The sequence below is a fragment of the Punctularia strigosozonata genome (genome assembly GCF_000264995.1).
Source record: "Punctularia strigosozonata HHB-11173 SS5 unplaced genomic scaffold PUNSTscaffold_1, whole genome shotgun sequence".
NCBI classification, from domain to species: domain Eukaryota; kingdom Fungi; phylum Basidiomycota; class Agaricomycetes; order Corticiales; family Punctulariaceae; genus Punctularia; species Punctularia strigosozonata.
The window spans coordinates 730,660-755,897 of NW_006767433.1; the positions used below are offsets into that span (position 1 = coordinate 730,660).

Consider the following 25,238-nt stretch of genomic DNA (forward strand, 5'->3'; position numbering starts at 1 on the left):
TTCTATCAAATCTGCTTCGTCAGTCATGTCTTTTGAAGAAGACCAAACCTCGGACTTGAAAGGTGGATACATCTAGCGCCATGCATGTATCAAGCTCATCAACTGGTGTAACAGTTCTCTGGGATCACGCAGTTCTCCTGCACGATCAATACGAAACCTCGAGCGATTTGGCTCGCCTAGAGACTGCCATAGCTGAATACCGTTTGATAGCGGCAGCGCACAATACGGTGGGTTTCAAAGAGTACTGGTCGCTATCGAAAATGCTCACACATACTCATAAACCTGATAGGGTGATGCCACGAGCATGCCATCGTGTCGTCTTGTCTTGTCTGCCTTGAGCCGTGCGCTGATACGTCACTACGAGCGTCTCGGAAATGGCGAGGACATCACGGAGGCGGTGTCTCTCCTGCAAGAAACGCTTCCGTTGACGAAATCGGATACTGAGAGAGCAGACATGCTGATGGACCTGGCGATAGCTTTGCGCGTGGAGTCCGATCTCCCGAACAAAGAATCCGGCCTCGACGAGGCCGTGGCTGTCGGGCGCGAGGCTCTGCTTCTCAGTGTTTCTGACACCCAGCAGCGTGCCAGCGCCCTGATTACCCTCTCACGGGTCGTCGGATCCCTATATCTTCGACGCAGCTCCGAGGAGTATCTGGATGAATGCTTGTCCCTGGCCAACGAAGGTCTGCAAATTGCTGCAGATGACCATCCTCTGCGAGCGCTGGCGTACTACTCGCTCTCTGTGGGCATTTTCTGCAAGGTGGAGAATTCAGGCGTGATTGCGGATCTCGATAAAGGAGAGGAAGCAGCGAAACGCTCGCTGGATCTACGACCGCCCGGGCATCCGGACCGCCACATGAGCTTTCATGCGTTGAGTATCATTGCAGATCTCAGGTTCCATATGACTGGGGATCTGATTGATTTGGACAAAGCCGTTAGCTTTGCAAAGGAAGTCGTCGCTCTGCGTCCTGTGGGCCATCCCGCGCGTGCAGCGATACTTACGAACCTTGCTGGACAGGCATTGTCGCGCTGGCAACGCTCGGATGACGTTGCCGACTTGGAGTCCGCCTTGAAATATGGCCGGGATGCGGTCGCTCTACAGCCCGAAATCAATACGTCTCGCTCCGTCGCTTTGAATAATTTGGCCGAGGTCCTACGATTGCGCTATCGGCGACTAGGAAATGCTCATCTCGATGATCTCGACGAGTCCATCCTCCTGCTAAGAGAAGTGAGTTTTGGAATGAGTACACGCTGATGGGATTGGCATTGGCATTGACAAAGTTTCAACGCAGGCTAGCTCCATGGTCAACCCAGGTCATTGGTCCTGGACCGGATCACTCAACAATCTCAGCGCCGCCCTGAAGGACCGCTACGAGCAAAGGGGGGACCCTGCTGATCTCGAAGAGATGGTGAAGCTGGCGCGGGACTCCGTGACGCACGCGGAACCAGGCGAACATCTGCGCGGGGATAACATTTACAACTTGGCTGATGCGCTTCGTCTCCGATTCGAGCGCTTTGAGAATGTGGAGGATCTAAACGAGGCGATCGAACTGCTCCGGTCAATTCAGCGACCCGTCGACCATCCTACTCGTGCCAACGACCTTGTATTTCTCGGCGGAAGCTTGTTCAGTCGATATCAAAAGCAACATGAACGCGCAGATCTGGATCAAGCTATTGCCGTGCTCCAACAAGCAATGAGCTCCTGCGAGCGGAAAGACATCCTTGTGTATGCGCTACGCTGGCTTGCACAGGCTCAGGCAACGCGAGCGATACACTTCCCCAGCCCTGACGGTGTAGAGGTTGCGAGGGCTGTGTTCGATCGCGCCCTCCAGCACCATCCTACGGGTCATAGCGAACGTATGGAGTGCTTGTTCGCCCGTGCGGAGTTCGAAGTGCAGCTGGAGAATGACGACTCTCGTCTGCTAGCGCTGAACCTGGCGTACGAAGCGATCAACGACAACAACGCGCACCCGCAGCAGAGGCTCACACGAGCATTCCAGCTCTTCGAACGCCTGAGAGAACCAACGTTGGCTAGTTTGCGCAGCGACTCCGATCTTTCATCCCGAGTGATCGATATCTACGGCGCCGCCGTCGAGATGTTGCCTAAAGTCGCCTACTTCGGTATGGGAATCGACTCCCGCCTTCGAGCGCTCGGTCGCGCAGGAGCGATGTGTCCGGACGTCGTGGCTTATGCAGGTCCATGCTCTCGCATGAATAGGGCCCTAGAGATTCTCGAAGCAAGTCGGACAGTATTCTGGACGCAAGCTCTGCGACTCCGCACCTCCTTCGACAACTTACCCATAGACATCCGGGAAGAGTTATCATCGCTGTCTCGACAGCTTGAGAGGGGGAGTTTTATAACATCCACGGGGAGTAGTGCACTCAGTCGACCATTACTGGACGAACACGAACAAGTCCAACGCAGGAAAGACACCGAGCGGCTGAACAGCCTGATGGAACAAACACGATGCACGCCTGGCTTCGAGCGATGTCTACTGCACGATGAATTTTCGACGCTTGCAGAGGCCGCCTCGCAAGGTCCCATTGTCGTCCTTGTTTCCAGCCCCCTCTCCTGTGACGCAATCGTCTTACCGAATCCAGGAAGCATCCTTCGCGTGGCCTTGCCTTCAGTGACTGAAGGGTGGCTCCAACAATCTAGCATTGCCTGGCGGACTAGTACCGCCAGAGCGCGAGGTCAACTACGTGATGATAGGTTGTTGTTGATGAAGCGACCTGTAACATGCGGCTCCAGAGAAAAGCTGATCAAGGTGGAAAATGCAATCCTCGCAGAACTCTGGGTCAGGGTCGTGGAGCCAATCATTCGAGAACTTAAATTACGGGTGCGTTGGCCAGTTGTTAGGATGTAGAAAGTTCGTTACTTACGGGAATGCTGCTTTGAAATAGAAAGCAACAGGTCGCGACCGACCACGATTGTGGTGGTGCTGCAGCGGCGCGTTCTCGTTTCTTCCGGTGCATGCTGCGACCACACAGAGCGAATCTTGCTTCGACTACGTGGTCTCGTCCTATGTTCCGAGCTTGGGGACATTACTGACCACCCGCAGGACGGCGGAACCCTTGCTCCCCAACGAAGCAAGGGTTCTCCTCGCTGCAGAGCCCTCTCCTCTAGAAGCACAGATGGTTACTCTCCCTCATGCAGCGGAAGAGATCGAGAGAGTTATCTCGATTCTGCCATGTGGTACTTCTGCAGTCCTGCCGTCACCGACCGAGGGTACCGCGGCGACTCAACGAGGAGGTACGACGGTCCAGGAACTCCTGGACAGCCTACCGGACGCAAATATCCTCCACCTCGCCTGTCATGGCTCGCAACGCCAAGGAAATCCCCTGGAGAGCGCATTTCATCTGCGCGACGGCTCGCTCAGTATTGCTCAGATTATGCAGGTACCTTTACCCCGGGCGTTTCTGGCATTCTTGAGCGCATGCGAGACCGCCAAGGGAGACACCATGTATGCGGAACAGGGGATACATCTCGGAGCTGCGATGTTGTTCGCGGGATTCAAGTCGGTGGTCGGCACCATGTGGTATGGCTCCTTGCTTCCAGCGACAGTAGGGTCTGTCTCATACCTTCATACAGGAGTATGGATGATGTCGACGGTCCGATCGTCGCCGAAACGGTCTACAAACATTTGTTCGCAAGCAAATCTGAGCACCTGGATCCAAATGTCATACCGTATTCGCTGGATGCGGCCATAGGGACGTTACGAGAGGAGGGTGCTCCACCGCACCGATGGGCTACGTACGTCCATCTAGGCATGTAACAGATCCAACTTGTAGAGTTATAGCGCACCAGTGCCAGGGTTATGACAATTTCATCTATATCTTCTTCATTCTATGACATGCAGGCTTCGATAACCAGGGCCTACATACTGCTAACAGCAAGAGTCGTTGTTGGCGATTGTTACTTTGCAATGTGCACGAACGAAGCTACACTGCCGAATAGGGGTAAGCCATTTACGGCAAAGACGTGTGAGAACGGTCGCGTTCTCCGGAATTTGAAACGTGAGGTTTACTTACGCGTCTGTTAGTCATTTTCTTCCTCCACTCGCCTGAGCTTGATCTGTGCGGTTGCACCAGATCAAGTCAACGTTTCTGTCCGCAGGAGAAACCCTGCAAACGTGTTGGTCGCGAGGTGGCCTCGTTGCCACCTGCACAGTGCATGTGGCGGGCGGTTGCTGGGCACGTGCCGAGGCGAACCGCGTTCGCGTTTTGGAGTCAGACGCGTCTACTACCTCTACCTGCAATCACTGCTAGCACTGTCGCTCGGCGCTACCACGCAGCCATGAGCTCCTCAGGGGAAGATTTTGACCTCGAGGTCTCCGCTTCCGACTCTGAAGGTTACACGCCCATCAAGAAGAAACCCGTATGCTGCTTGTGTGGAGGTACATCTCGGAGGGTGCTTACCGTGACTATAGGCGAAGACAGCACCGAAAGCCGCGTCAAAACCTGCTCCCAAGGCCAAGGCAACCTCCAAACCGGCCGCGAAACCGAAGGCTGCCCCGAAGAAGAAACCTCTTTCCGATATGGATACGAACGCGGAAGAGAGCATGGCTATCGACAATGATTCAGACGATGAGAAGCCATCGACATCGGCAGTAATTGCGCCTCCTAAGAAGAACAAGACAGCGTCGGAAATGTATCAGAAGGTACGTGCCACTATATGCGTTCTGTCGGTGTTCTCACAACCCGCATAGCTCTCGCAACTCGAACACATCTTGAAACGACCGGACTCCTATATAGGCAGCGTTGAAGCCGTTCGCCAGGCAATGTGGGTGTATGACTCAGACAGCAATCGCATGGTGAATCGCGAAGTGAAGTTTGTGCCGGGTTTCTTCAAGATTGTGGATGAGATCCTCGTTAACGCGGCTGACAACAAGGTGAGGTGGGAAACCCTTCTATGTTGGCGTATCTAAAGCGTTTAACAGATCAACGATCCTAACATGGACACACTTAAAGTGAATATCGATGTCGAGGAAGGCACCATCTCCGTTTACAACAACGGGAAGGGTATTCCCATCGAGATCCATTCAAAGGAGAAGATATACATCCCTGAGCTCATCTTCGGTCATCTCTTGTCGTCTTCAAACTATGATGACGACGAGAAGAAGCTGACGGGTGGTCGTAACGGTTACGGCGCGAAGCTTGCCAATATCTACTCTCACGAGTTCACCGTCGAGACGGCCGACAAGAACATGGGCAAGAAGTACAAACAGACTTGGACCGACAATATGGGAAAGGTCGGGAAGGCCAAGATCACGAGCGGTAACCAAGAGTACACGAAAGTCACCTTCAAGCCAGACTTCGAGCGTTTCGGCATGGACGGTATTGACGATGACACGCTCTCCCTGCTGAAGCGTCGCGTATACGATCTTGCCGGAACCGTCAAAAATGTCAAGGTACGAAGATGCCCCCGTTTACCATGATACGACACATGCTGAACACCGCTTAGGTCTATCTCAACGACAAGCAGCTGAAGATCAAGAACTTCAAGCAATATGTCGAGATGTACCTGAACTCCGTGGCCGAACATGCCTCAGAGACTTCGGGCGGTGCGGCACAAGCAAAGTCAACCGTAATCTACGAACAGATCAATCCCCGCTTTGAAGTGGCATTCGCACTCTCGGACACAGGGAACTTCCAGCAGGTTTCGTTCGCTAATTCAATCGCTACTACGAAGGGAGGCAGACACGTCGATCTTGTGGCCGACCAGATCGCCAAGAACCTCCTGACTCAGATCGAGAAGAAGAACAAAGGTGCGAAGGTCAAGCCAGCGACGATCAAGAACCACATGTGGATATTCGTGAATGCGTTGGTGGAGAACCCTACGTTCGACAGTCAGACGAAGGATACACTTACCTTGGCTGCCAACAAGTTCGGCACGAAGCCTGTCGTATCCGAGGACTTCATGAAGAAGAGTGCGTGATGGGATCTTCGCTATATATGCCTTATCTAATCAACTTGCAGTCGCGAAATCATCTATCATCGACCACGTCCTGAACTGGGCGCAATTCCAAGCTGATAAGCAGGCGAAGAAGACCGATGGTTCTAAGCGTAGTCGGTACGTTGCCTACTACTCCTTTACCTGTGCATTGGCTCAACCGAAGCTCACACGGCAGCCTTACGGGCCTGCCCAAGTTGTCCGACGCTAACAATGCCGGTGGCCGCAATGCGAAAGACTGCACGCTCATCCTTACTGAAGGAGACTCCGCCAAGGCTCTGGCCGTTGCCGGTCTCAGTGTAGTCGGCCGTGATAACTTCGGTGTCTTTCCCTTGCGAGGTAAACTCTTGAACGTTCGCGAAGCCAGGCACGACCAAGTCATGAAGAACGAGGAGATTCAGAACATTAAGAAAATCATGGGATTGCAACATAACAAGGAATATGCGGACAGGTCCAGCTTGCGTTATGGCCAGCTGATGATAATGACGGATCAAGTTGGTCTCGGGCCTCCTCAGACGGTTGTCATTTGCTAATCAGGCGGATTAGGATCACGATGGCTCTCACATCAAGGGTCTATTGATCAACTACCTCGACCATTTCTATCCCTCATTGCTCAAGATCCCGAACTTCTTGGTCGAGTTCGTTACGCCCATCGTCAGGGTCACGAAGGGCAAGGAGCGCAAAGACTTCTTCACCATCCCGGAATACGAGAGATGGCTGGAGAATACGCCCGATTCGCACAAGTGGGAGTCGAAGTACTACAAGGTCCGTCCGTTCTATTTCACGCTCGCTGTAATCACCGTTGACGCTGGCTACAGGGTCTCGGTACAAGCAAGGATTCGGACGCCATGGATTACTTCAGCCACATGGAGAAGCACATGATACCGTTTGCAACGACTCAAGACGGTGACCGCGAGCTCATCGACCTTGCGTTCAGCAAGAAGAAGGCGGACGATCGTAAAGAATGGCTTCGGCAGTGCAGGGTACGTTCCATGCTGCGCATTAGATGAAGCCTCGTTCGTTCACACCACTGCCTCAGCCTGGAACGTATTTGAATCACGACGTGGATGAGATCCCGTACTCGGACTTCATCAACAAAGAACTCATCCTGTTCTCCATGGCGGACAACATTCGGTCAATCCCGTCCGTTGCGGATGGTCTGAAGCCAGGTCAACGCAAGGTTATTTGGGGATGCTTCAGGCGCAAGCTCAAGAAGGAAATCAAGGTATGCATTGCCCTTGCATGTGCCAGAACCCGCCCGTTGATGGGCGAACACTAGGTCGCCCAACTTGTGGGCTACATCGCCGAGCACGCCGCGTACCACCACGGCGAGCAGTCTCTCATGGCCACCATCGTCAACCTTGCGCAGGACTACGTCGGCAGCAATAACCTCAACTTGCTCATGCCGAACGGTCAGTACGGTACGCGCGAACAGGGCGGAAAGGACCACGCCTCGGCTCGATACATCTTCACCGAGCCATCGCCGATCGCGCGCGCGATCTTCCACCAACAGGACGACCCGCTGCTGAACTACCTCAAGGACGACAACGACCCGATCGAGCCGGAATGGTATATGCCCGTGCTCCCGCTCGTGCTCATCAACGGCGCGGAGGGTATCGGCACCGGCTGGAGCACGAGCATCCCGAGCTACAATCCGGTGGACATCGTCGAGAACATCAGGAGGCTCATGCGCGGGGAGGAGATGGTGCCGATGATGCCTTGGTGGCGCGGCTTCCGCGGGACGGTGAAGAAGGTGTCGGAGAACAGGTTCGACGTGACGGGCGTCATCAGAAAGAAGGACGAGACGACGATCGAGATCACCGAGCTGCCGATCCACAAGTGGACGCAGAACTATAAGGCAGAGTTGGAGGCGATGATTGGGGAGAAGGGCGACGGATTGATCAAGGTTTGAATAAACGTTCCCTTCCGCTCGCGTGAGCGCTGTGTCTGACATTCTAATCGCGGTTGCAGGACTACAAGGAGCACCACAACAACATCAACGTGCACTTTGTGATCAACACGACCGCGAAGGACATGGAAAAGATCGAGAAGGAGAAGGGCGGGCTCGAGGAGTACTTCAAGATGACGACGAAGATCAACACGAGCAACATGATCTGCTTCGACTTTGAGGGCAAGATCCGGAAATATAACACCCCAGAGGAGATCATCGAGGAGTTCTACCCCATGAGGCTCGCGTACTACCAGAAGCGGAAGGTTTGTCGCTTTGTCGTCGAGGTGCTGGCGACTATTGGGTCACTGAAACGTGTGACGTGCACCAGGACTTCATGGCGAACGAGCTGCAGCTCCAGTTCGAGAAACTGTCCAACCAAGCGCGGTTCGTGCAGATGATCGTCGACCGGGAGTTGAGCGTGTCCAACCGGAAGAAGGCGGACATCGTCGCCGAGCTGCGGAAGCGCGAGTTCAGGCCGTTCCCGAAGGTGGCAAAGGCGAAGGCGGCGGGGGAGAACGCCGAGGTGGTGGAGGACGCGGACGAGTTGGAGGAAGTCGAGCGCGAGGCGCAGGCGACGGGCGCTGGGAGCGACTACGATTACCTGTTGGGTATGCCGATCTACGCGCTGACGAAGGAAAAGGTATGTCAATGGACGCTCTGAGGCTCCAGACAGACCTCGATTGCTGATCGGGTTCCGTCGCTGGTTAGATCGAGAAACTTCGGCAGCAAATGGGCGACAAGGAGGCGGAGCTGTTGACGCTGTTGGAGCGCACGCCCATCGAGATCTGGAACGAGGATCTGGACAAGTTCCTCGAGGAGCTGAGCGTGAGTTGGCCGTGTTTGCTAGCCAAATCTATCTGACCCCTAATTGGACGCGCAGCGCAACAACGAGGAATGGGAGCGCAAGGGCGAGGTGGACGCGAGCGGGAAGAAGGTGAAGAAGAAGCAGGGCGCGAAGCTGCGCACACGCAAGTCCCTGCCTGGTCCGGGCAAGCGTAAGGGCGACGACGACGATTCGGAGGATGACTGGAAGCCGACGAAGGCTAAAGCTGCCGAGTCGAAGCCGAAACCCGGGACGATCGCGGCGATGATGGAGAAGAGGAAGGAGAAGAATGCAGCCGCGAGTGGGAGCGGGGTGAAGAAGGAGGATAAGGAGGCGAAGAAGGAGGAGGACGATGACGACGAGCCGGTGGTAGTGCCGACGAAGAGGGCGACGACGAAGAAGAAGCCGGCGTATGTGGAGGCGGACGAAGATAGCGATATCGAGATGATGGACGTCAAACCTAAGACTGCGTCGAAGCCGGCTCCCAAGGCGAAGAAGGCGGTGAAGGAGGAGAGCGACGACGAGGATGTGAAGCCGCCGAGCGGAGGAAGGAAAGGAAAGGCGAAAGCTAAGGAGGAAAGCGATGATGATGATGGCGACTTTGCGCTCGGCGAGAGCAAGAAGGTGACAGCCGGCGCTAAAGCTAAAGGCAAGCGGAAGAGGTGTGTTCGTCCCCCAGTTTGCTGGAGCGTGAACTAACGAGAGCGTTCCTTCCAGCGTCGGGTCGGAAGAGGAGGAATCGGACGCATATGTGAAGCCTGCACCTAAGAAGGCGAAGGCGACACTGAATGATTTCTTCGACGACCCACCGGCCAAGGCCAAAGCTCCGACCGCCCGCAAGGCCTCCGGGACATCCAAGGTTGCAGCGATGAAGTCAAAAGCGTCCTCGTCACCTACACAATCGAAACCCAAGTCGAAGGCGGCCCCGGTTAAGAAGGCACCGGCGAAGAAGAAAGCCGTCGTGAGCGACGATGATGACGACGACGATATACCCGTCGTCGTTGCTGCCCGGACGGAGGCACCGAAGAGGACGGCGAGAGCGGCTGCAAAGAAGGCGACGTATGTGGACATCCTTTCGGATGAGGACGACGGCGGAGCGGACGACTCGCTGTTCCATGACGATGACTAGACTCGTTTTCTGTCTCTTCTTCCTGTTTCCTGACGCCCACCTTCTTCGTTCTTCGACATGCATGTAGGCATAATCTATCGCACAGTTATGTTTATTTCCGATGTTCGTGTATGTGTGGCTCACGCCGAAGTTGTGATCGACGGGTGAGACACTCGGTGGTACATGGGCCACGTTGGCCTCCTCGTTGAAATAACATACGACATTTCATGTTCGGTTTCTGTCCATTCCTTCCAACTCCTCGACGCGTCTTCATTATGCGCTTTACCTATTGTAGGCGTTGCCATTGTCGCCCGGAACGCGGAGCCAATTATGGCGGCGCGAGAACGCGGCCACGTGGGAAGTCAGTCCAGCGTGAGCGGCCCTCGGTTTGACGACGACGACGACGCTGGCCACAGTCGCTGGCCACCGTGCCTCTGCTACAAAACCTAGGCAGAGCCGCACCTCCGCTCCTTTCTACAGACCACGATGGCTGCGCCCCGCCAGCCCCCGCCGCGGCTGCACATCCCGCCCCACCTCGCCGCCCAGCAGCCCCCGCCCATGTTCTCCCCCGCCTTGCCGACCGCCATCCAGCAGTTCCCCGGCCCAGGCGGATTTCCACTCCAGACGCCGATGCAGGTCAGCTTCTTTCCCAACGGTCCGCCAGGCGCGCCAGTGCGCCCGGGCAACCTCTCGCACAAGGCGCGAGCAAGCATCGCGCACCTCGCCGCCGCCGGCATCATGCCGCCCCCGGGCGTGCCGATGACCCCCGGCGTGCCTATGACACCCCTTGGCGGCGCGTTTCCTGGAGGGCCGCCGTTTGCGGGGAGGAATAGGAGGGCGCCGAGCATCAGCATCGGAGGGCCGCCGAAGGCTGCGTTGGGAGGACCGGGCAAGAAGCACGAACCCTTGCCCGTCCTGCAGCAGGTAGCGCAGGCCGTCGCGCCCCCACCGAAGCAGAAGAAGGTCGTTGTCAACATCCCGAAGGAAACGGTCAAGGACGAGGACGCGGAAGGAGCAGAGCCGTCCACGAGCACCCGGCCCAGCTTCGCACGAACGCCGATTCCGACGAAGGACTTGCCCGCGCAAGTGGAAGTACCTGGTCCCGACCTTTTCACCGCCGAGGAGCGCGATAACGACGCGTGGCGATACTCAGTACCGGATACAGTGGACGTGTTCCTTCCCGGACGGGTGCGAGCTTTTGCTGTTCACTGACGCCTTCATCTCTGATAGTAGTACGATACAGAGCGCGTGGATAGAGCTAAAGAATAAAGTTGTGGAGGAGAAGCTGGAAAAGATGGGGATAGAGAAAGGTTCAAGCAATATGAGCCCGAGCATCACGTCCTCCATACCGCACATCCACGCGCCTCACGCGCGCGCCGCGTCGGTGCGTACCTTCTCTATACCTGCCCTTTTACTCCTCGCGTTATACTCCGCCACGTTTTGCATGTCCGAGATCATCGCCTCGCCGCGCGGCAAACACGTGTCGGGCAGCTTCTTTCGCTTCCGTTGACGCCGACGCACAAAATGAATTGACGCGCCTCTCTCTTTTTTGTTTGCCCCCCTTCCAGATTTCCTCCCCCGCAGACCCGGCACTGCTCCTCTTCAAGCTCACCAAGCTTCAACAAGCGCAAGCGTCCGCTCCCGTCTCCGCCGAGCACTCGACCTCCGCGTCCCCTCAAGCCCCCTCATTCATCCCATCCTCTGTGTCCCCAGGCCTCCCTCCCCGTTTTCAGGCGCAAAACTTACCCCTGAACCCCGCCCGCCCCGGCCACGCCCACAGCCAGTCGCTCGCGTCCGGCCCGGTGTTCTACAACCCGAACGCGGCGTTCAACCCCTTCGGCCCCCACGCCACCCTCGGCTCGGACCAGATTGTGCGCCGCCCTCCTTCGGCGAGCGTCTCCCCGGAGCCTTCCGCGTCTACGCCACCCGTCGCCGCATCGCAGCCACTGCAGGCGCGAGGGTTCAACCTTCAGGCCCCGGTATTTGCGCCCCTGGGTCGTGTACCTCCCGCTGTTCTTGGATCGCTCGGCGGTGGACTGAAAGCCCCGTCGCCCGCTCCGCCCGCTTCGAGACCCGAGAGTCGCCCCGATTTTGCGAGAGGGTTCGGATTGGACATTCCGGAGGAGGAAGAGCCGCCGGAAGAGCCTTTGGAATCGCAACAGGTGGATCAACCGGAGGAGGTGATAGACTTGGACACGTCCCAGGAGATCGAGATTCCCGCAGAAGGTCTTTCTGCCGTGAAAGACTTTGCACCTCAGCAGCAAGAATTCGTAGAGCAAGAAGGAGGAGAACCGGAGGAGCAAGATCAGGAACAGGAACAGGACGGATTCGGATTCGGATATCCAGAGACTATACCCGAGGAAGGCGAGACGACGGAAGAGATGGATATCCGTACGGCGCAGCAGAGCCGCATGCATTCGCGGCACGTGTCGAAATTGTCGGCGGCGTTGTCGTTGAGGTCGGTTGGAGGCGTCGATGGACGGCTTGCGGCCAGGAATGGGGCGGGTGAGATGAACGCGATCCATGATGGAGATACGCAGGTTGGGGACGAGGATGGAGAGAGGGATGAAGTCGGAGAGAGGGATACGGATGCCGTGGCTGAGTGGACGGGAAGCGAAGATATGAGGATTGAGAGCGACGATGAGGTCTGTTGTTTTTATCTCATCTTATCGCCGTGCTTCTCCCGGCGTGCTTGCTTCGCGTTTCTTTCTTGCTTCATGTTCGCGCACTTCCGCGTGGCTGTTCACACTTCACTCCATGCACCTGCTTTCATTCGTGAGGCTGACGTGTATGGTCTGCACAGGGCTCTCTCGGAGACTTCTCCAACCCATCCGACGAAGAGCGAGCGCGCCAAGAAAGGATGCACCGGCGCATGATGCGCCGTGGCTCGCAGGAGCAGCCCCGTCGTCTTCCGAATTTCCCCCGCCCGCCGGAGAACACGATGGCCTTCCCGCACCCGCATACCCACATCGCCGTGCAGCAGATACACCAGAGGCGAGCGACGACGGACGACGACATCGTTTCCAACCCCTCGCTCGAGGACGCGCACCACCACGACCAGGATGGCTACCTCGGCGTCGGCGAGGGCAACACTTTCTTCCAGCGAAGCTTCAGCAGCCTGAGCGGGAAGGGCCGGCCGCTCCCTCCGCTCCCGCACTCGCGCGCGGCGAGCACACAGTGGAGCATGCACGATCCAGCTCTCGCGCACTCTCGCCAGAGCAGCGAGCAGTACGGCACCCCGACGCCGCCGATCGCCCAGCCGCAGCCGCAGCACGCGCCGTCCACGTCGTTCAAGTCGCTCAACCCGAACGCGCCCGCGTTCGAGTTCAAGTTTGGCGGGCCGTCCAAACTCTCTTCGTTTGGGTCGAGCTCGTCCGCGGCGCTGCCTGCCATCGTGCATTCGTCCCAACCGTCGTCGTCGGGCGGCCACGAACGTAGCTCTTCGTTCGGCAAACCTCTCAATGTCGCCGCACCAGAATTCAAGCCCGGCAACTTCACCTTCCGACCGCCCGCCGGCGCTCCCCAGATTTCGTTCGAGGCACAGTCCCTGGAAGTGCAGAGGTCGCCCGCGGCGCGGCCGCTGCCGACCCCTCCCGTTGCGCACCTTGAGTCGCAGTATGCGCCCACTCGAGCGGAGCAAGGCAGGGAGAAACGGCAACGTCGCGCGTCGTACGATTCGCTCGACGACGACGAGAACGTCGGCAACATCTCCATGCAGAGCTTCCGCTTCCCGCCCGCGTCGGTGTCGGAGAGCCCGGAGAGGGTTCGTCGCCCCGATTCGGCTCCGACGAGCCCGAGCGAGCGCCAGGGCCACGAGCGGAGGAAGAGCTCGCTCAACGCGGCCGCGCCGCCGTTCACTTTCTCAGGCTTCTCCGGTATCCGTCAGTACATCAGGGATGAGGAGCAAGATAAGGAGAACGTGCCACCGGTTGACGCGCGTCACGACGAGGACGAGGAGGATGCGGTGCAGGAGCAGGAAGAAAGGGAGCAGCTGGCCAACGACGCGGACGACGAGAGTATGCCGGCGGATATGACGACAAGGGCCGAGGCCGGGGACGACAGCGAGTACGTCACGGAAGAATTACCCATTCCACCGCAGTTCAAGCCTAAGCGCGCACCGATACCGCTGGACTTCAAGCATCCTGTGTCTACTAACACCGTCCCGGCGTCGCGATTCAAGGCGTTGGCGAACGGCAACCGGTCCCGCCGAGGCAGTCGCGACGTGTTCGATCACACACCCAAGCCTTCGCTCGACGACTTCAGCGTTGTTGGCATTTCGAAGAAGAAGAGCAGAAGCCACCTGGGCATGACGGAGGACGACGCGGAAGCGTCGATGTCCATCGCGCGGTCGCCCAACACGCCCATTTACCCGCCGAGCCCGCCGAAACCACTTCGTCGCTCATCCTTGCCTACGCATAGTGCGACGTCCTCTGGCTCCGGTTCCAGCTCGTCGATTTCGGAGAAAGACGAGCAGAAGAGGCTGCAGGATCTCAAGCGTTATGAGCGCCGTCTCGCAGACTTGCTGAACGAGAAGATGGATGCGATACGGAGTGACATCGCCGCTCACAGCCGCGCATCGGCTGGCGGCATCGACGCTTCTACGCAATCCATGATCGCGGAGGTGGTTTCCCTCTTCCGTGCTCAGCTCCAGGAATCGGCTGCTCGCAGTCTTGATGACATCCAAACCAACGCTCGCGCCGAGTTTGACTTCCAGATGATCAAAGATATCATCGACCAGGGGCACGCCGAATCTCGTGCGATGCTGCAGCACGATCTTGCTGAGGTTATCCAGAGGATCGACTATCAGCAACGTGAGACTGGCTCGCATCTGATCCCGCTCGTGCAGGACGTCGGCAAGCGGACGATTGAAGCTACCATTCGCGCCTCCACCCAGCTCGGCCAGCACTTGGAGAGCATTGTTCAACAATCACCTTTGACGTCGGCGATGGAGAGGGAGAACATCACTATGGAGATCGTGTCTGCCTTACACCCCCACCTTGCCTCTATGCGCAGCGAGCCTATAGACTATGACGGACTCACAGCGAGGCTGACTCAAGCCGTGAAACCCCATATATCTCAGCTCATCGACTTAGCTTCCGACAAGCGGGAGACCGCCGAGCTCATCGTCAACGCGTTGCGCCCCCTCCTCCCCAGGCCCACCGCGACGCCACCGCCACTTAACATCGATGCTCTCAAGGCCGAACTTGGTGCGGAAGTCCGGAAGATCGTCTCAGGTCTCGATGCCCACGAGATAAAGGAACAAGTATCGGATCTGGTTGTCGAGCGTCTCGATTCTCGTCTCGCCGTCAGGGACCGCGCGCTCAACGTTGACAGCATCGCGACGAAAGTATCGGACGCGGTTGCTGCGCTACAGGGGCCGATTAAGGATGTCCAGGTTGCGTTGAGTACCGTATCTGAGGGTCACCAATCGTTGGCTTCTCAGTCACAAACCCTTGCGTCGGTGAAGGATGATATCCTTGCTCTGCTGTCTGATCTGCCCAAGCAACTGACCAATGCCGCGGATGCCCTGAAGTCGGCGCAGGCGGAAGTCATCGCCAAGGCCGAAAAATCCGACGCCGATCCGCAGACTCTGGAAGCCATTCATACTCTGGAAAAGTCGGTGCAGCACCTCCACAACAACCAGCGCACGCTTTCCTCCCAAAACGAAGAGCTCCTTGGCATGCATCACGAGACGATCAACAGTATGAATGCATTGCCAGATGTTTTGGTGTCCGCTGTCAAGGTCCTCGAAGGCGCTCATGCCGATTTATTGTCCCGGGACAGCGTTTACAAGCGCGACTTGGACGAGGTCCGCAAGATCATGGGCACGAACGCCGAGCTACAGGCCCAGCTCGCCAAGGCTCGAAGCGCACATGGCTCGGTCAGGGTCGAGAAGGATGCGCTGAACGAGCGTCTGTTGGCCGCAGAAGCCGACCGCGACCGCTTCCGCGCGCAAGTGGAAGAAAAGAACGCTGCTGCCTCCGCGCGGGCCTCCGAGAACGCTGCTTTGGCGAGTCGCAACAAAGAGCTCGAGGCGGCGCTTGCCGAGGCACTCACCCGGGTCAAGGCCTCGGAGGAATCCGCTCAAACACAGAAGGGTCGCATCGCTGAACTCGAGAGGCAAGGCAAGGAGTTGGGTGCCGACAAACAGCAATTGAAAGCCAAGGTGGGATCCGCTAGGCGTTACTTCTCTTCGTGTGCTGATGGCTTTCTCAGATCGACTCGATGGACGTTCAAAACAAGCTTCTCGCTCGCGATAAGGACGCCCTTGAGAAAGATCTCAAGCAGCTACAAGACGAGCGTGAGCGTCTGCTACCTAGCCAAGACCAGTGGGACAATCTGCGCCGGGCCTCGGAGCAGATCGAAGCGCTCGCAAGCCTTGTCAGGCAAGCTGACGAAGAGGAGGTCAAGGAGCTTCGTCGTGTCAAAGAGCGCAACGACAAGCTGGAAGCCGACTATGCGGCGCTGCAGAAGCGTTACAAGGACCAGGACGGACGTGTCGCGAACGCCGAGCGTGCGACGTTCACTGCCCGCCAGAATCTACAGCAAGCGCAACAACGTGCGGCAGAATGGGAGAAGCGGGCCAAGGACTATGAAACAGAAGTCGACGCCCTGCGGAATCAGCTGGAAGATGCGGAGCAGGCCCGCGCACAGCTTGAGACAGATCACTCTCTGGCGAAGCTACAATTGGAAGAAAAGGATGCTCACGACAGGCTGTCCAGGGTAAGCTGGCATACACGAAGAGGTGGTCCGATGCTTATTCTTCTTTCAGGATCGCGAAAGCAAGCTACGCGATCAAGTCGCCGCGCTCGAGCAGCGTCTTGCGCGCATGCAGGTTGAACTGGACGAGGTGCAGAAATCTACCGCTCCCGCGACCCCTAAGCTATCCAATGGCAAGGTCAACGGGATCACGTACGCCACCCCTCGTCCTGGATCTCGCGCAAGCACCGTCTACGGCCAAAACGGGCTCACGACTCCGACCTCGAACGGGCGTCCGTCCTCCCGCGCATCCACTGCTCGTTCGGCCACGCCGCCCGCGTACCAACAATCTGTCCGGGACTCGATTCATGCTCCCAAGAGGTATCCTAGTAATTTAGGCATTGCGACACCGCAAGCTCGGAGACCACACCTTGCTCCTCAATATCAACGTTCTGTGGCGTCGCCAACTCCGAGCGTTGTGTCGAACGCACCGACTCTTGGTGACGATGGCTGGTGGGCGTAACCGACACCCATCGACCATATATTCGTAGACTCTCCGGCTATAGGTTCCCCTTGTCTGTCTTCCTTTGCTCGGGCACTTCCTGTCCTTATCCATCCATGTTTTCCCGGCTTCGTCTCGGTTACTCTGCTTTAATCATAATTCTTGGTTTCGTCTCCCTTCTATGTCGTCTACCTGCATCTTTGTTCGCCCTCTAGCAACTTAATCGTCGTCGGAACATGAACCATACCCTTCACACATCATGTTATTACATTGTACACTCCGTGCAACCAATTCACTACTGTAACGGATCGTAGACGTCTTCGTCCGGGAGCGAGGCAGAACAAAAAACTCGGCGGTGCGCGCGGCTCGGGTCCCATAAATCGCTGAACGGACGCAAATAGTCATTCGATTCGTGGTAGGTGATTGTAGCGAGGACGACGGTCTCTGCTTCCTGCCCCGGGGCGTTACTACTATATAGCTCTAAGCGTGGCGGGGGGCTATGTGGTCGCGCGGGCGGGCCAGATGAAGGACCGGACGGCGTCCACGGCCTGGTCCGGGTCGGCGGGGAGGCTGAGCTTGGGCGTCCACTGGTCGTTGACGAGCTCGAAGAAGCGCGGGACGTGCTTCGCGCCGGCCTCTTCGCGCTTGCGCCGGTCCTCGCGTTGCGCGTCCTCGACGGCGGACTTGGCGCGCGTGGCGGCTTCCATATCTTTCAGCTGGATCGCGCGCGTGAGGTCGGCCCATAACCTGGCGAGATGGGGAGGGAACGCGCGCGAGGGGGCGCCGATGAGCCAAAAGTGAAGGGAGAGAGGAAAAAAGCGGGTAGCGCGCGTTTACCGTCGAGACTCGTTCGGCTCCTGCTCTTCCTCCGGCGCGACGTTCTTCCGTGCGAGGTTCTTGCCGTCTTTTTGCACGTCGAACAGCACCCGGCTGTCGCCGCCCTGCGTACGGTTTGGCGGGGCTGAATCAGTCTTCTGACGTGCCACGGAGCGAGGGAGCACAGAGACGCGCGACGAGGAAATATATACGTACCTTGGTCGGCTTGAACTCCATGACGTGACTCCACTTCCCGCTGATGGTCCCGATCTCGGTGTTGTTGTGCCGGACTTTGCCGCCGATGGCGTTGTAGGTGCCGGAGAAATAGCCCTGAAAAAAAAAAGGGGGGTGCGTAAGGACAATGAGGACGGGATTACTCTTGAACAGCAGGGTGCACGATTTCGTACCTTCGTTTTGAACTCGATGTCGGCATATAACCCGAGCTTGTCGTTCCGCGCCGTGCAGGTGTCGCCAAGCTCGAGGACCATCTTCCCAAAGAGAATGCCGCGCGCGTACATGTTCGGCATCGAGATCACGTAGGCTATACATACGCGGGTTTGTCAGTGTCAGAAAACTCAGAAAACGGTCTCAGACCGCGAACGTCGGACTACGGGTGACGATGAATATATGGAGACACGTACGGCCGTCGTCCGGTCGGTCGAGGAGGTAGACGCGGTTCTCGCCGTCCATGATGGTCGAGACGGAGTTGCCGAGAAAGCGCGATTTGGGTCGGAGTTCGCCGACGACGGAGACTTTTTTAGCGGGCGAGGTGTAGAAGAACGCGGAGATGGGCGGATGGTGCGAGACCTGCTCGGCGATGTAAAAGCCCTGGGTGCCGTCCGGGTAGTCGTACGAGCACCGGAAGAACTCGCCGAGGACGGGGTTATATCTGATGGAGATGGCGTCGGCCACTTGGGAAACGCGCGGGAAAAGAGAGAGGAGTGGGGGGGGAGGGAGGGACGTACGGCTTCTTTACGCCTTTGGGCTTGATGTGCCAGCCCGCGAGGTAGTACTGCAGCACCCGGAGGAAACGCTCTTCGGGATCCGTCACCTTTTCTGCACTGTCTGGATGTGATCAGAGGCGAGGAAGGAACCGAGGAAAAGCGAAAGCGCGCACCCGAAGAGGAGATCTGGATGGGCCATGAAGTCCGTGATGCGCTCGAGCATGCTCCGAGGCTCGAGAACGAAGGTGGGGAACGTCACTTTGGACAGGTCCATGCCGACCCTGGACCGCGATCAGTCGAACGTTACATTCCGCTCCTTCGCGTAGGGAGATCTTTTTGCGCACCGAAGCTGCGAGATCATGGAGGTGATGATCGAGCCTTCCTGCTCATCGCTGTAGGGCGCGTTCGCGGGGACGCTGAGAGTGAGCACGGACATGGCAAAGAGGTGGGTGAACAGGGGGGGAGGGAGGGGGGTACGCACAGGACGGAGGTATCGTCTTCCTCGGTGTCTGAGGGCAGCTTGTCCTCCATGGAGGAACCTCGTGGCCGTTTCACCTGGTTGAAAATGCCCATCATGCGTGGATCGTGAGGGAGGGGTGGGTGAACGTGAATGTGGAACGCCGTTCGGTGGGTGGTGGTGATGTTTATGCGTTGGCCCGCGATTTAGTCGCGGAGATGGCTGTTAACGGTACTGTGTGCGCTTCTTCGCCGCGCAAAGCGATGCACAGGCGGGATCAAAAGGCGATCGGGGCGTGCGCAGTGGGCCGCAGTATACGAGTAGACGGCAGCGCAAGCGTGTACGCGTAGCGAGCAAGAGCAGGACGAAGAGGAAGGATAGGAGGAGGACGCAGCGGTGGTCGGCGGCAGGCTGTCCGGGCGCCCTACGTCAGCAGCAGGCAGGAGCGCGCTGCGTACGGCATCGTGCACACGCTATATTATTCACCGCCTTTCCGCGATGGAACGACGAGAGATGGCGTAAACATGGGGTGACAATTCTACGGCCTGTCCGTACAACGAATCTACGATTCTATCCTTGAACAAACCCCTGAGAGTGCGCTGCGACACCAAAGCAAGCAGATATTTAACATGCGGATTAGAACGTGATCTTCGTGGGAGCGGAGGGGGCGGGTATGTCGTCCCGGAAGAAGTCGCCGTACACGCTGTGCGATTTCTGTAACAGCGCGGGGGGAGGCGCGTCAGCGTCTCTGCGTCGGTCGACGGCAACGCCGAGTCGGACGGACCTTCTTGATCGTCATCGGGAACTTGTTCAAGCCGGGCGCCTCGAACCCGCTCTCGCGCAAGACGCGGGCGAGCTCGCCGGCGAGCGCGCGCTCGTGCCCGTCGCCGGTGAAGTACGTGATCGACTTGCCGGTCTTCCCGCCGCGACCTGCCGACGGAAACAAAAAAGTAAAACAGGGCCGTGAACACGCCGTTCTCCCGTAAAAAAAAAACGCGCCGGAAGCACGCGGAGCCAAACGCGATTGTGTGTGTGTTTTTACGTACCCGTCCGTCCGATACGATGGATGTAGTCCTCGATCGTGAGCGGGAACGTGTAGTTGACGACCGCGTTCACGTTGGGTATGTCGAGCCCGCGCGCGGCGACGTCCGTCGCGACGAGCACGCCGTGCTCGCCGTCCTTGAAGCGCGCGAGCGCGTCCATCCGCGCCTGCTGCGACATGTCGCCGTGCAGCGCGCCGACGGCGTACCCCTTCGAGCGCAGGAACGACTCCACGCGCGCGGCCTCCTTCTTGTAAAGCGCGAAGACGAGCACGCGCGCGTCCGCGGACGTGCTCTTCTTCGGGTGCTTGAGCTGCCGGAGCGTGTCGAGCAGGCGGCCGCTGCGGTTGGTTGACGTTTCGTTTCAGTCGCCGGTCTCGTTTTCGAGACGAAAGGGAGGGAGAAAAATGCGGGCCACGCACTCTTTCGACCGCGCGTCGTCGAAGACCTCGACGACCTGCTCGACGCGGCTGTTCGCGGTCAGGTCGTCGCTCCCGACCGTGATCCGCACCGGGTCGCGCTGGAACGTCGCCGCGAGGCGGCGCACGGACTCGGGCCACGTCGCGCTGACTGTTTTTTTCCGTTCGCGCGTGTCGAGTCAGCGACACAGATCCCGGAGCGTGGGCGCGAGCGCGAGCGAAAAGGATGGGGACGTACACATGAGCGTCTGCCGGTTCGTGCCTTGCTTCGCGTACCCGATGATCTCGCGAATATCGTTCTCGAAGCCCTTGTCGAGCATCCGGTCCGCTTCGTCCAGGACGAGATAGTTGACCCTGCCATCAACGTGGAGCGTCAGCGCGATGGCACCCCCCCCCCCCCAAAGATCCTGTGTGTAACGCTCACTGGCTGAGATCGCACGCGCCCTCTTGGACGAGGTCCTTGATCCGCCCGGGCGTGCCGACGACGATCCGCGTCGTCTTTCCGCCCTTGTTCGCGCTCCGGAGCAGCTTGATCTGCGGGCCCTTGTCGAGCCCGCCGACGAGCGCGACGGACGCGATCCCGAACGGCGCGCCGAGCGCGGTGAGCGTGTCGTGCGTCTGGATCGCGAGCTCGCGCGTCGGCGCCAGGACGAGCACGGTCACCGTCGCCGGAGGCGCCATCGATTGCGATTTTTTCGAGGGGGCAGGGGGTGGGGGAGGCGAGGTGACGAGGCGCGAGAGGGCCGGGAGACCGAAAGCGAGGGTCTTGCCGCTACGTGTATAGGAACGATGTGAGGGTTTCGGCGTAGAGGAAGGGAGGGAGGGCGCGCTCGTAGGCTTACCTGCCGGTCTCGGCGATACCGACGACGTCTCTGCCCTCCAGCGCGGGAGGCCAAGCGTAGGCCTGGATTGGCGTGGGCTCTTTGAACCCGTCCAGGGCGGTTCGCAGGTCATCCGGGATGGCGCACTGGTCGAACGAGAGGACGGGGGTGACGGAGCCATGCACGGTGACGGCGTGTTTGGTCCGGAAGGCGGCGATCTCCGCTTCAGAGGGCACGGACGAGACGGTAGGCGCCGCGGAGGGGATGGAGGCGTCCTTCTTCAATTTCTTGTCCTTCTTCGGTTTCTTCTCCGCAGAAGTTGGCGGCTGGTCGTCGTCAGGCGCGGGGAGAGTGGAGGTGCTGGGCGTCGGCCCGTCGTTTGCCTCCGACTTTTTGCTCTTTTTCTCTTTTTTCTTCTTCTCCTTCTTGGGCGGTATCTCGCCAGACGACGACTTCTCGGGGACAGCCGAGGGGCTCGCGACGTTGTCCATATCTGCATCCTCATCCTGGGGAGCAGGGACGTCGTCGTCCACGGCTTTCTCCCTCTTCTCCCTCTTCTCCTTCTTCTTTTTCTTCTTTTCGGGTTCAGAGGAGGCAACGTCGGCAGGAACGGAAGATAGCCCTTCGGTGCTATGTTTGCGCTTTCTCTCCCTCTTTCCCTGGGATACACCCTGCTCCTCTGATGGTACTACGGTCAGCCAGGAGACTCGTCAATCGGCGTATAACTTCACGACTAACGTGCAACCTCCACGGTCTTCACTTTCTTATCCTTCTTCTTCTTCTTCTCCTTGAGATGGGGAGGCTCGGAGACGTTCTCTACGATCGCCATGCTGCGCGTATTAAACCAAGGGCAAGCGGTTACAAGCGTCTTGTCCCCGGCAGAAATTCTGGTCCTGAGAGGATGAAGGGGCCCCAATTCACTGGATCACGCGACTGGCATGCTCGATCAAGATGCTCCAAGCTCGCACTGCCGGCCAGGGCGATGCGCAGTCCCCGGCGGCGGCGCATTACGACCTGGCCCTATTTCTGCCACTCGGTCTCATGCAGGGCAGGCTGTACTAACTCTGTACTTTTTTCCTCGCAACTTGGACCATCGTAACTTGATCTACCACCACCACCACCACCACCATGTTTCGGTCCGCGGCCTCGAAGCTCGCGCACAACTCGACGTTGCCGAGCCTGGGCGGCAACAAGGACCTGCGACCGCTTCAGGACCTCATCACGGCCGAAAAGGCGATCCTGCAGTCGTACGTGCATCTGCCAAAGGCCAATCCCCGCGAAATCACGTTGGGCGTCGCGAGCTGACCAGGCGGCGGGCAGGCTGATACGACTCAGCAACGACTTCGCGAAGGCGTCGGAGTGCCTCCGAAGCTGGGGCATGGGCGAGGGAGAGGATCTCGCCGTACGTGCATTCTTTTTTTATGATTCTCGTGGCTCCCCGTCCGGAAGGATAATCGAAAGTTCGTCGCGATGCGGACCCCACACAGGACACCCTGAACGCATCCTACATCCTCCTCTCGCATTTCTCCGCCGCCCTCGGCCAGTTCGCCACGCACGAAGAGAACATCCGTACGCACATGAAGGCCGTCCGCACGCGCGAGGAAAACCTCGACCTGCTCAAGCGCCACCGCCGCTCGGTCGGCTCCAAGGCCGACGCGGCCGAGAAGAAGCTCGCCAAGATGTCGCCCGAGCACAAAAGTCTTGCCGCGCAGATGGAGCTGCTCAAGACGCTCCAGGACGAGATGCGCAAGCTTGATGGGGACATCATGCGCGAGGAGGCCGCGCTCGGCGACTTTAAGCGTCAGAGCGCGAAGGAGTGGATGACGCTCAAGTTCGGCGGTCTGCTCGAGTGCGCGCAGAAGGGCACTGTCAGTGACGTTCTTTACCCCTGACTCCCGCTTTCGCCTCTCCCCCTCGACCGTTTCCCCCCTTGTCGCGCAATGCTGATATTGTGTGGGGCCCACCCGCATTAGATCGTCGGCGAGATGGGCAAACTCGTCATCGCCGAAATCCCGCAAGACAGCACGCAGCCTGGCCTTCCCCGTGCATACTATCAAGGTCAGGCCCGGACCGAGTCCTACGTGAACGAGGCGAACCGGAATGTCGCCTTCGTTGCCTTCAACGGCGAGCCCGCCGCAAACGCGCAAGACGCGCTCCGCCCGCCTTTCCACCCCGGCCACCAGCCCGAGTTTTCCACGGCATCTTCCAGCTTCGCCAACGGCAGCGGCGTGCCTCCGACGCATGAATACGAGCCCTCGCAACCCTCGCCGAGCGCCGCGCGGGACGACGACGCACGTTTCCCCGGCCTGCGCCCGATCGAGTCCGAGCCCGGCTTCGGTTCAGGCTCCTTCATGAGCGGGATCAACAACGGCACGGGTCCTTCATGCCCCGTTCCCATCGTCGATGAATTTGGCTCCGTATCCGGCGGCGGTCCCGGCGCGCCCTACTCGCAGACGCTACCTGGCTCCTCCTTCCGCACCAGCAGCGTCGATGCCGACGGCGGCACACCGATCATGGAAGTGCAGCCCTCGCAGCCTCGCGCCGGCGCACGCGCTGGAAACCGCTTCGCGACCTTCCCCGTCAAGCGGCCGACGATGGACGTCCGCCCCTCCGATCCTGAAGCGAATGCTCCCCGCCGGCCCTCGGTCGCCGACACCTACCGCGACTCGGGCATCTCCGGCCCGCGTGCCATGTCCCCACCGTCACCGTCGGCGCCCGTCATCGACGAAGCAGGAGGCGCGCGCCCGCTCTCGCTGCACGACCCGACGCTCTCCTCCCTCCCCGCCGTCTCGCTCGGGCTTAGCCTCCCGTCGAGCGGCGGCGGCGGCGGCTCCGGCGACACCTCCCTCTCGTCCTCGATCGCGCAGGCCATGGGCGGCGACTTCGGCGCCGGCCTCGACCGCGCGGACACGCTCAGCCGCCCGCCGGCGTACGCGGCCACCGACGGGCGCACGTACGACCCGCCGCCCGGCCCGCCCCCGGGCCACGTCGGCTCCGGATCCGGATCCGGGTCGGCGCATACCAGTCCCACGACGGGCTCGTTCGGGTCTGCCACCGTCAGCTCGCCGGGGCTGCCCCCCGGCGCGGCGCCGCCCAAGGCGATGACGGCGCCCCCGCCCCCGGGCTCCGCCGACGCGTCCTCGTACGAGCCGACGCCCTACGACGGCGGCTACGCCCCGTCTGTGCCCGCACCACAGCTGGACCTGCCGACGCCCTCGACGCAGCCGACCCCGATCGCGGAGGTGCCCGAACCCGAGCCCGAGAGCCGAGAACACGGCGGGGAGTCGCAGCTGGCGTACATGTCCGACCCGGAGGAGCATTCGCAGCAGCAGCAGCAGCAACATCAGCAGCAACCCCCCGCGCCGGCGCCGCTGAGCTTGGGGCGGAGCAAGAGCCGACGGGACGAGCGGGACGAGCACGGCCAGCGCGTGTCGCGGCACGTCAAATTCGGCGAGGTGAGCGACATTGACGAGGAGATGGAGCATCGCGAGATGGGCCGCCGGAGCCGGGAGCAGCTCCGGGTGGACGCGGACGCCAACGATGCGGACGCCCCGCTCGGTGCGTATTTCTGCCTTCATGATTCCACGCATCCTACTCACTCTACGTTGATGCGCATAGGGACGCCGGCGGAGCCTACGCCCACCGGTCCCCCACCGCCATTTCAGCCTCAAGCGTCCCCGCCGCGCGCAGCGGTGCGGCGGGTGC

General features: G+C 59.2%; 6 protein-coding genes across 6 annotated transcripts in view; 4 read left to right on the forward strand and 2 right to left on the reverse strand.

The window, feature by feature from the left end:
• Positions 1–25: 25 nt before the first annotated feature.
• On the forward strand, positions 26–3,803 carry PUNSTDRAFT_139906 (uncharacterized protein; the record flags this gene model as incomplete). The annotated part of the gene is made up of 6 exons (XM_007378184.1): positions 26–62; positions 115–227; positions 290–1,228; positions 1,293–2,840; positions 2,905–3,539; positions 3,593–3,803. 6 exons carry the CDS (start codon positions 26–28, stop codon positions 3,774–3,776), a joined length of 3,456 nt encoding a protein of 1,151 aa, XP_007378246.1. The 3' UTR covers positions 3,777–3,803.
• A 494-nt stretch (positions 3,804–4,297) lies between these two features.
• On the forward strand, positions 4,298–9,937 carry PUNSTDRAFT_94342 (type II DNA topoisomerase; the record flags this gene model as incomplete). Its single annotated transcript, XM_007378185.1, has 16 exons — positions 4,298–4,378; positions 4,479–4,661; positions 4,710–4,892; positions 4,941–5,411; positions 5,465–5,930; positions 5,980–6,073; positions 6,132–6,447; positions 6,500–6,718; positions 6,772–6,936; positions 6,993–7,178; positions 7,233–7,859; positions 7,925–8,167; positions 8,233–8,544; positions 8,613–8,729; positions 8,785–9,389; positions 9,445–9,937. The coding sequence occupies 16 exons, from the start codon at positions 4,298–4,300 to the stop codon at positions 9,854–9,856; spliced, it is 4,680 nt and encodes a 1,559-aa protein (XP_007378247.1). The 3' UTR covers positions 9,857–9,937.
• A 384-nt stretch (positions 9,938–10,321) lies between these two features.
• Positions 10,322–17,057, forward strand: PUNSTDRAFT_139908 (uncharacterized protein; the record flags this gene model as incomplete). Its single annotated transcript, XM_007378186.1, has 6 exons — positions 10,322–11,023; positions 11,079–11,219; positions 11,404–12,480; positions 12,639–16,001; positions 16,052–16,558; positions 16,608–17,057. 6 exons carry the CDS (start codon positions 10,322–10,324, stop codon positions 17,055–17,057), a joined length of 6,240 nt encoding a protein of 2,079 aa, XP_007378248.1.
• A 476-nt stretch (positions 17,058–17,533) lies between these two features.
• Positions 17,534–19,327, reverse strand: PUNSTDRAFT_57178 (Oxysterol-binding protein; the record flags this gene model as incomplete). Its single annotated transcript, XM_007378187.1, has 9 exons — positions 17,534–17,783; positions 17,874–17,977; positions 18,069–18,182; positions 18,260–18,393; positions 18,494–18,741; positions 18,818–18,913; positions 18,970–19,077; positions 19,141–19,188; positions 19,278–19,327. 9 exons carry the CDS (start codon positions 19,325–19,327, stop codon positions 17,534–17,536), a joined length of 1,152 nt encoding a protein of 383 aa, XP_007378249.1.
• A 399-nt stretch (positions 19,328–19,726) lies between these two features.
• Positions 19,727–22,339, reverse strand: PUNSTDRAFT_94351 (DEAD-domain-containing protein). Its single transcript, XM_007378188.1, has 8 exons — positions 22,272–22,339; positions 21,555–22,212; positions 21,137–21,484; positions 20,951–21,066; positions 20,716–20,863; positions 20,300–20,634; positions 20,038–20,183; positions 19,727–19,967 (listed from the first exon to the last, which is right to left on the reverse strand). The coding sequence occupies exons 2-8, from the start codon at positions 22,022–22,024 to the stop codon at positions 19,890–19,892; spliced, it is 1,641 nt and encodes a 546-aa protein (XP_007378250.1). The 5' UTR covers positions 22,025–22,212; positions 22,272–22,339; the 3' UTR covers positions 19,727–19,889.
• Positions 22,340–22,644: 305 nt separating this feature from the next.
• Positions 22,645–25,238, forward strand: part of PUNSTDRAFT_123417 (uncharacterized protein) — a 4,051-nt gene continuing 1,457 nt past the window's right edge. The window contains exons 1-5 of the mRNA XM_007378189.1: positions 22,645–22,780; positions 22,854–22,935; positions 23,021–23,401; positions 23,507–25,091; positions 25,152–25,225. Of these exons, the coding sequence (XP_007378251.1) occupies positions 22,662–22,780; positions 22,854–22,935; positions 23,021–23,401; positions 23,507–25,091; positions 25,152–25,225 (2,241 nt within the window). The 5' untranslated portion in view covers positions 22,645–22,661. The remainder of the gene's footprint in view (positions 22,781–22,853; positions 22,936–23,020; positions 23,402–23,506; positions 25,092–25,151; positions 25,226–25,238) is intronic.

Coding starts and splice junctions, on each gene's coding strand:
- PUNSTDRAFT_94351 (XM_007378188.1), bottom strand. CDS start 22,024: ATGGACAACGTCGCGAGCCCCTCGGCTGTCCCCGAGAAGTCGTCGTCT. Junction 21,485..21,554: donor GGTATCGCCGAGACCGGCAG/GTAAGCCTACGA, acceptor CTATACACGTAG/CGGCAAGACCCTCGCTTTCG. Junction 20,635..20,715: donor GACGACGCGCGGTCGAAAGA/GTGCGTGGCCCG, acceptor AACCAACCGCAG/CGGCCGCCTGCTCGACACGC.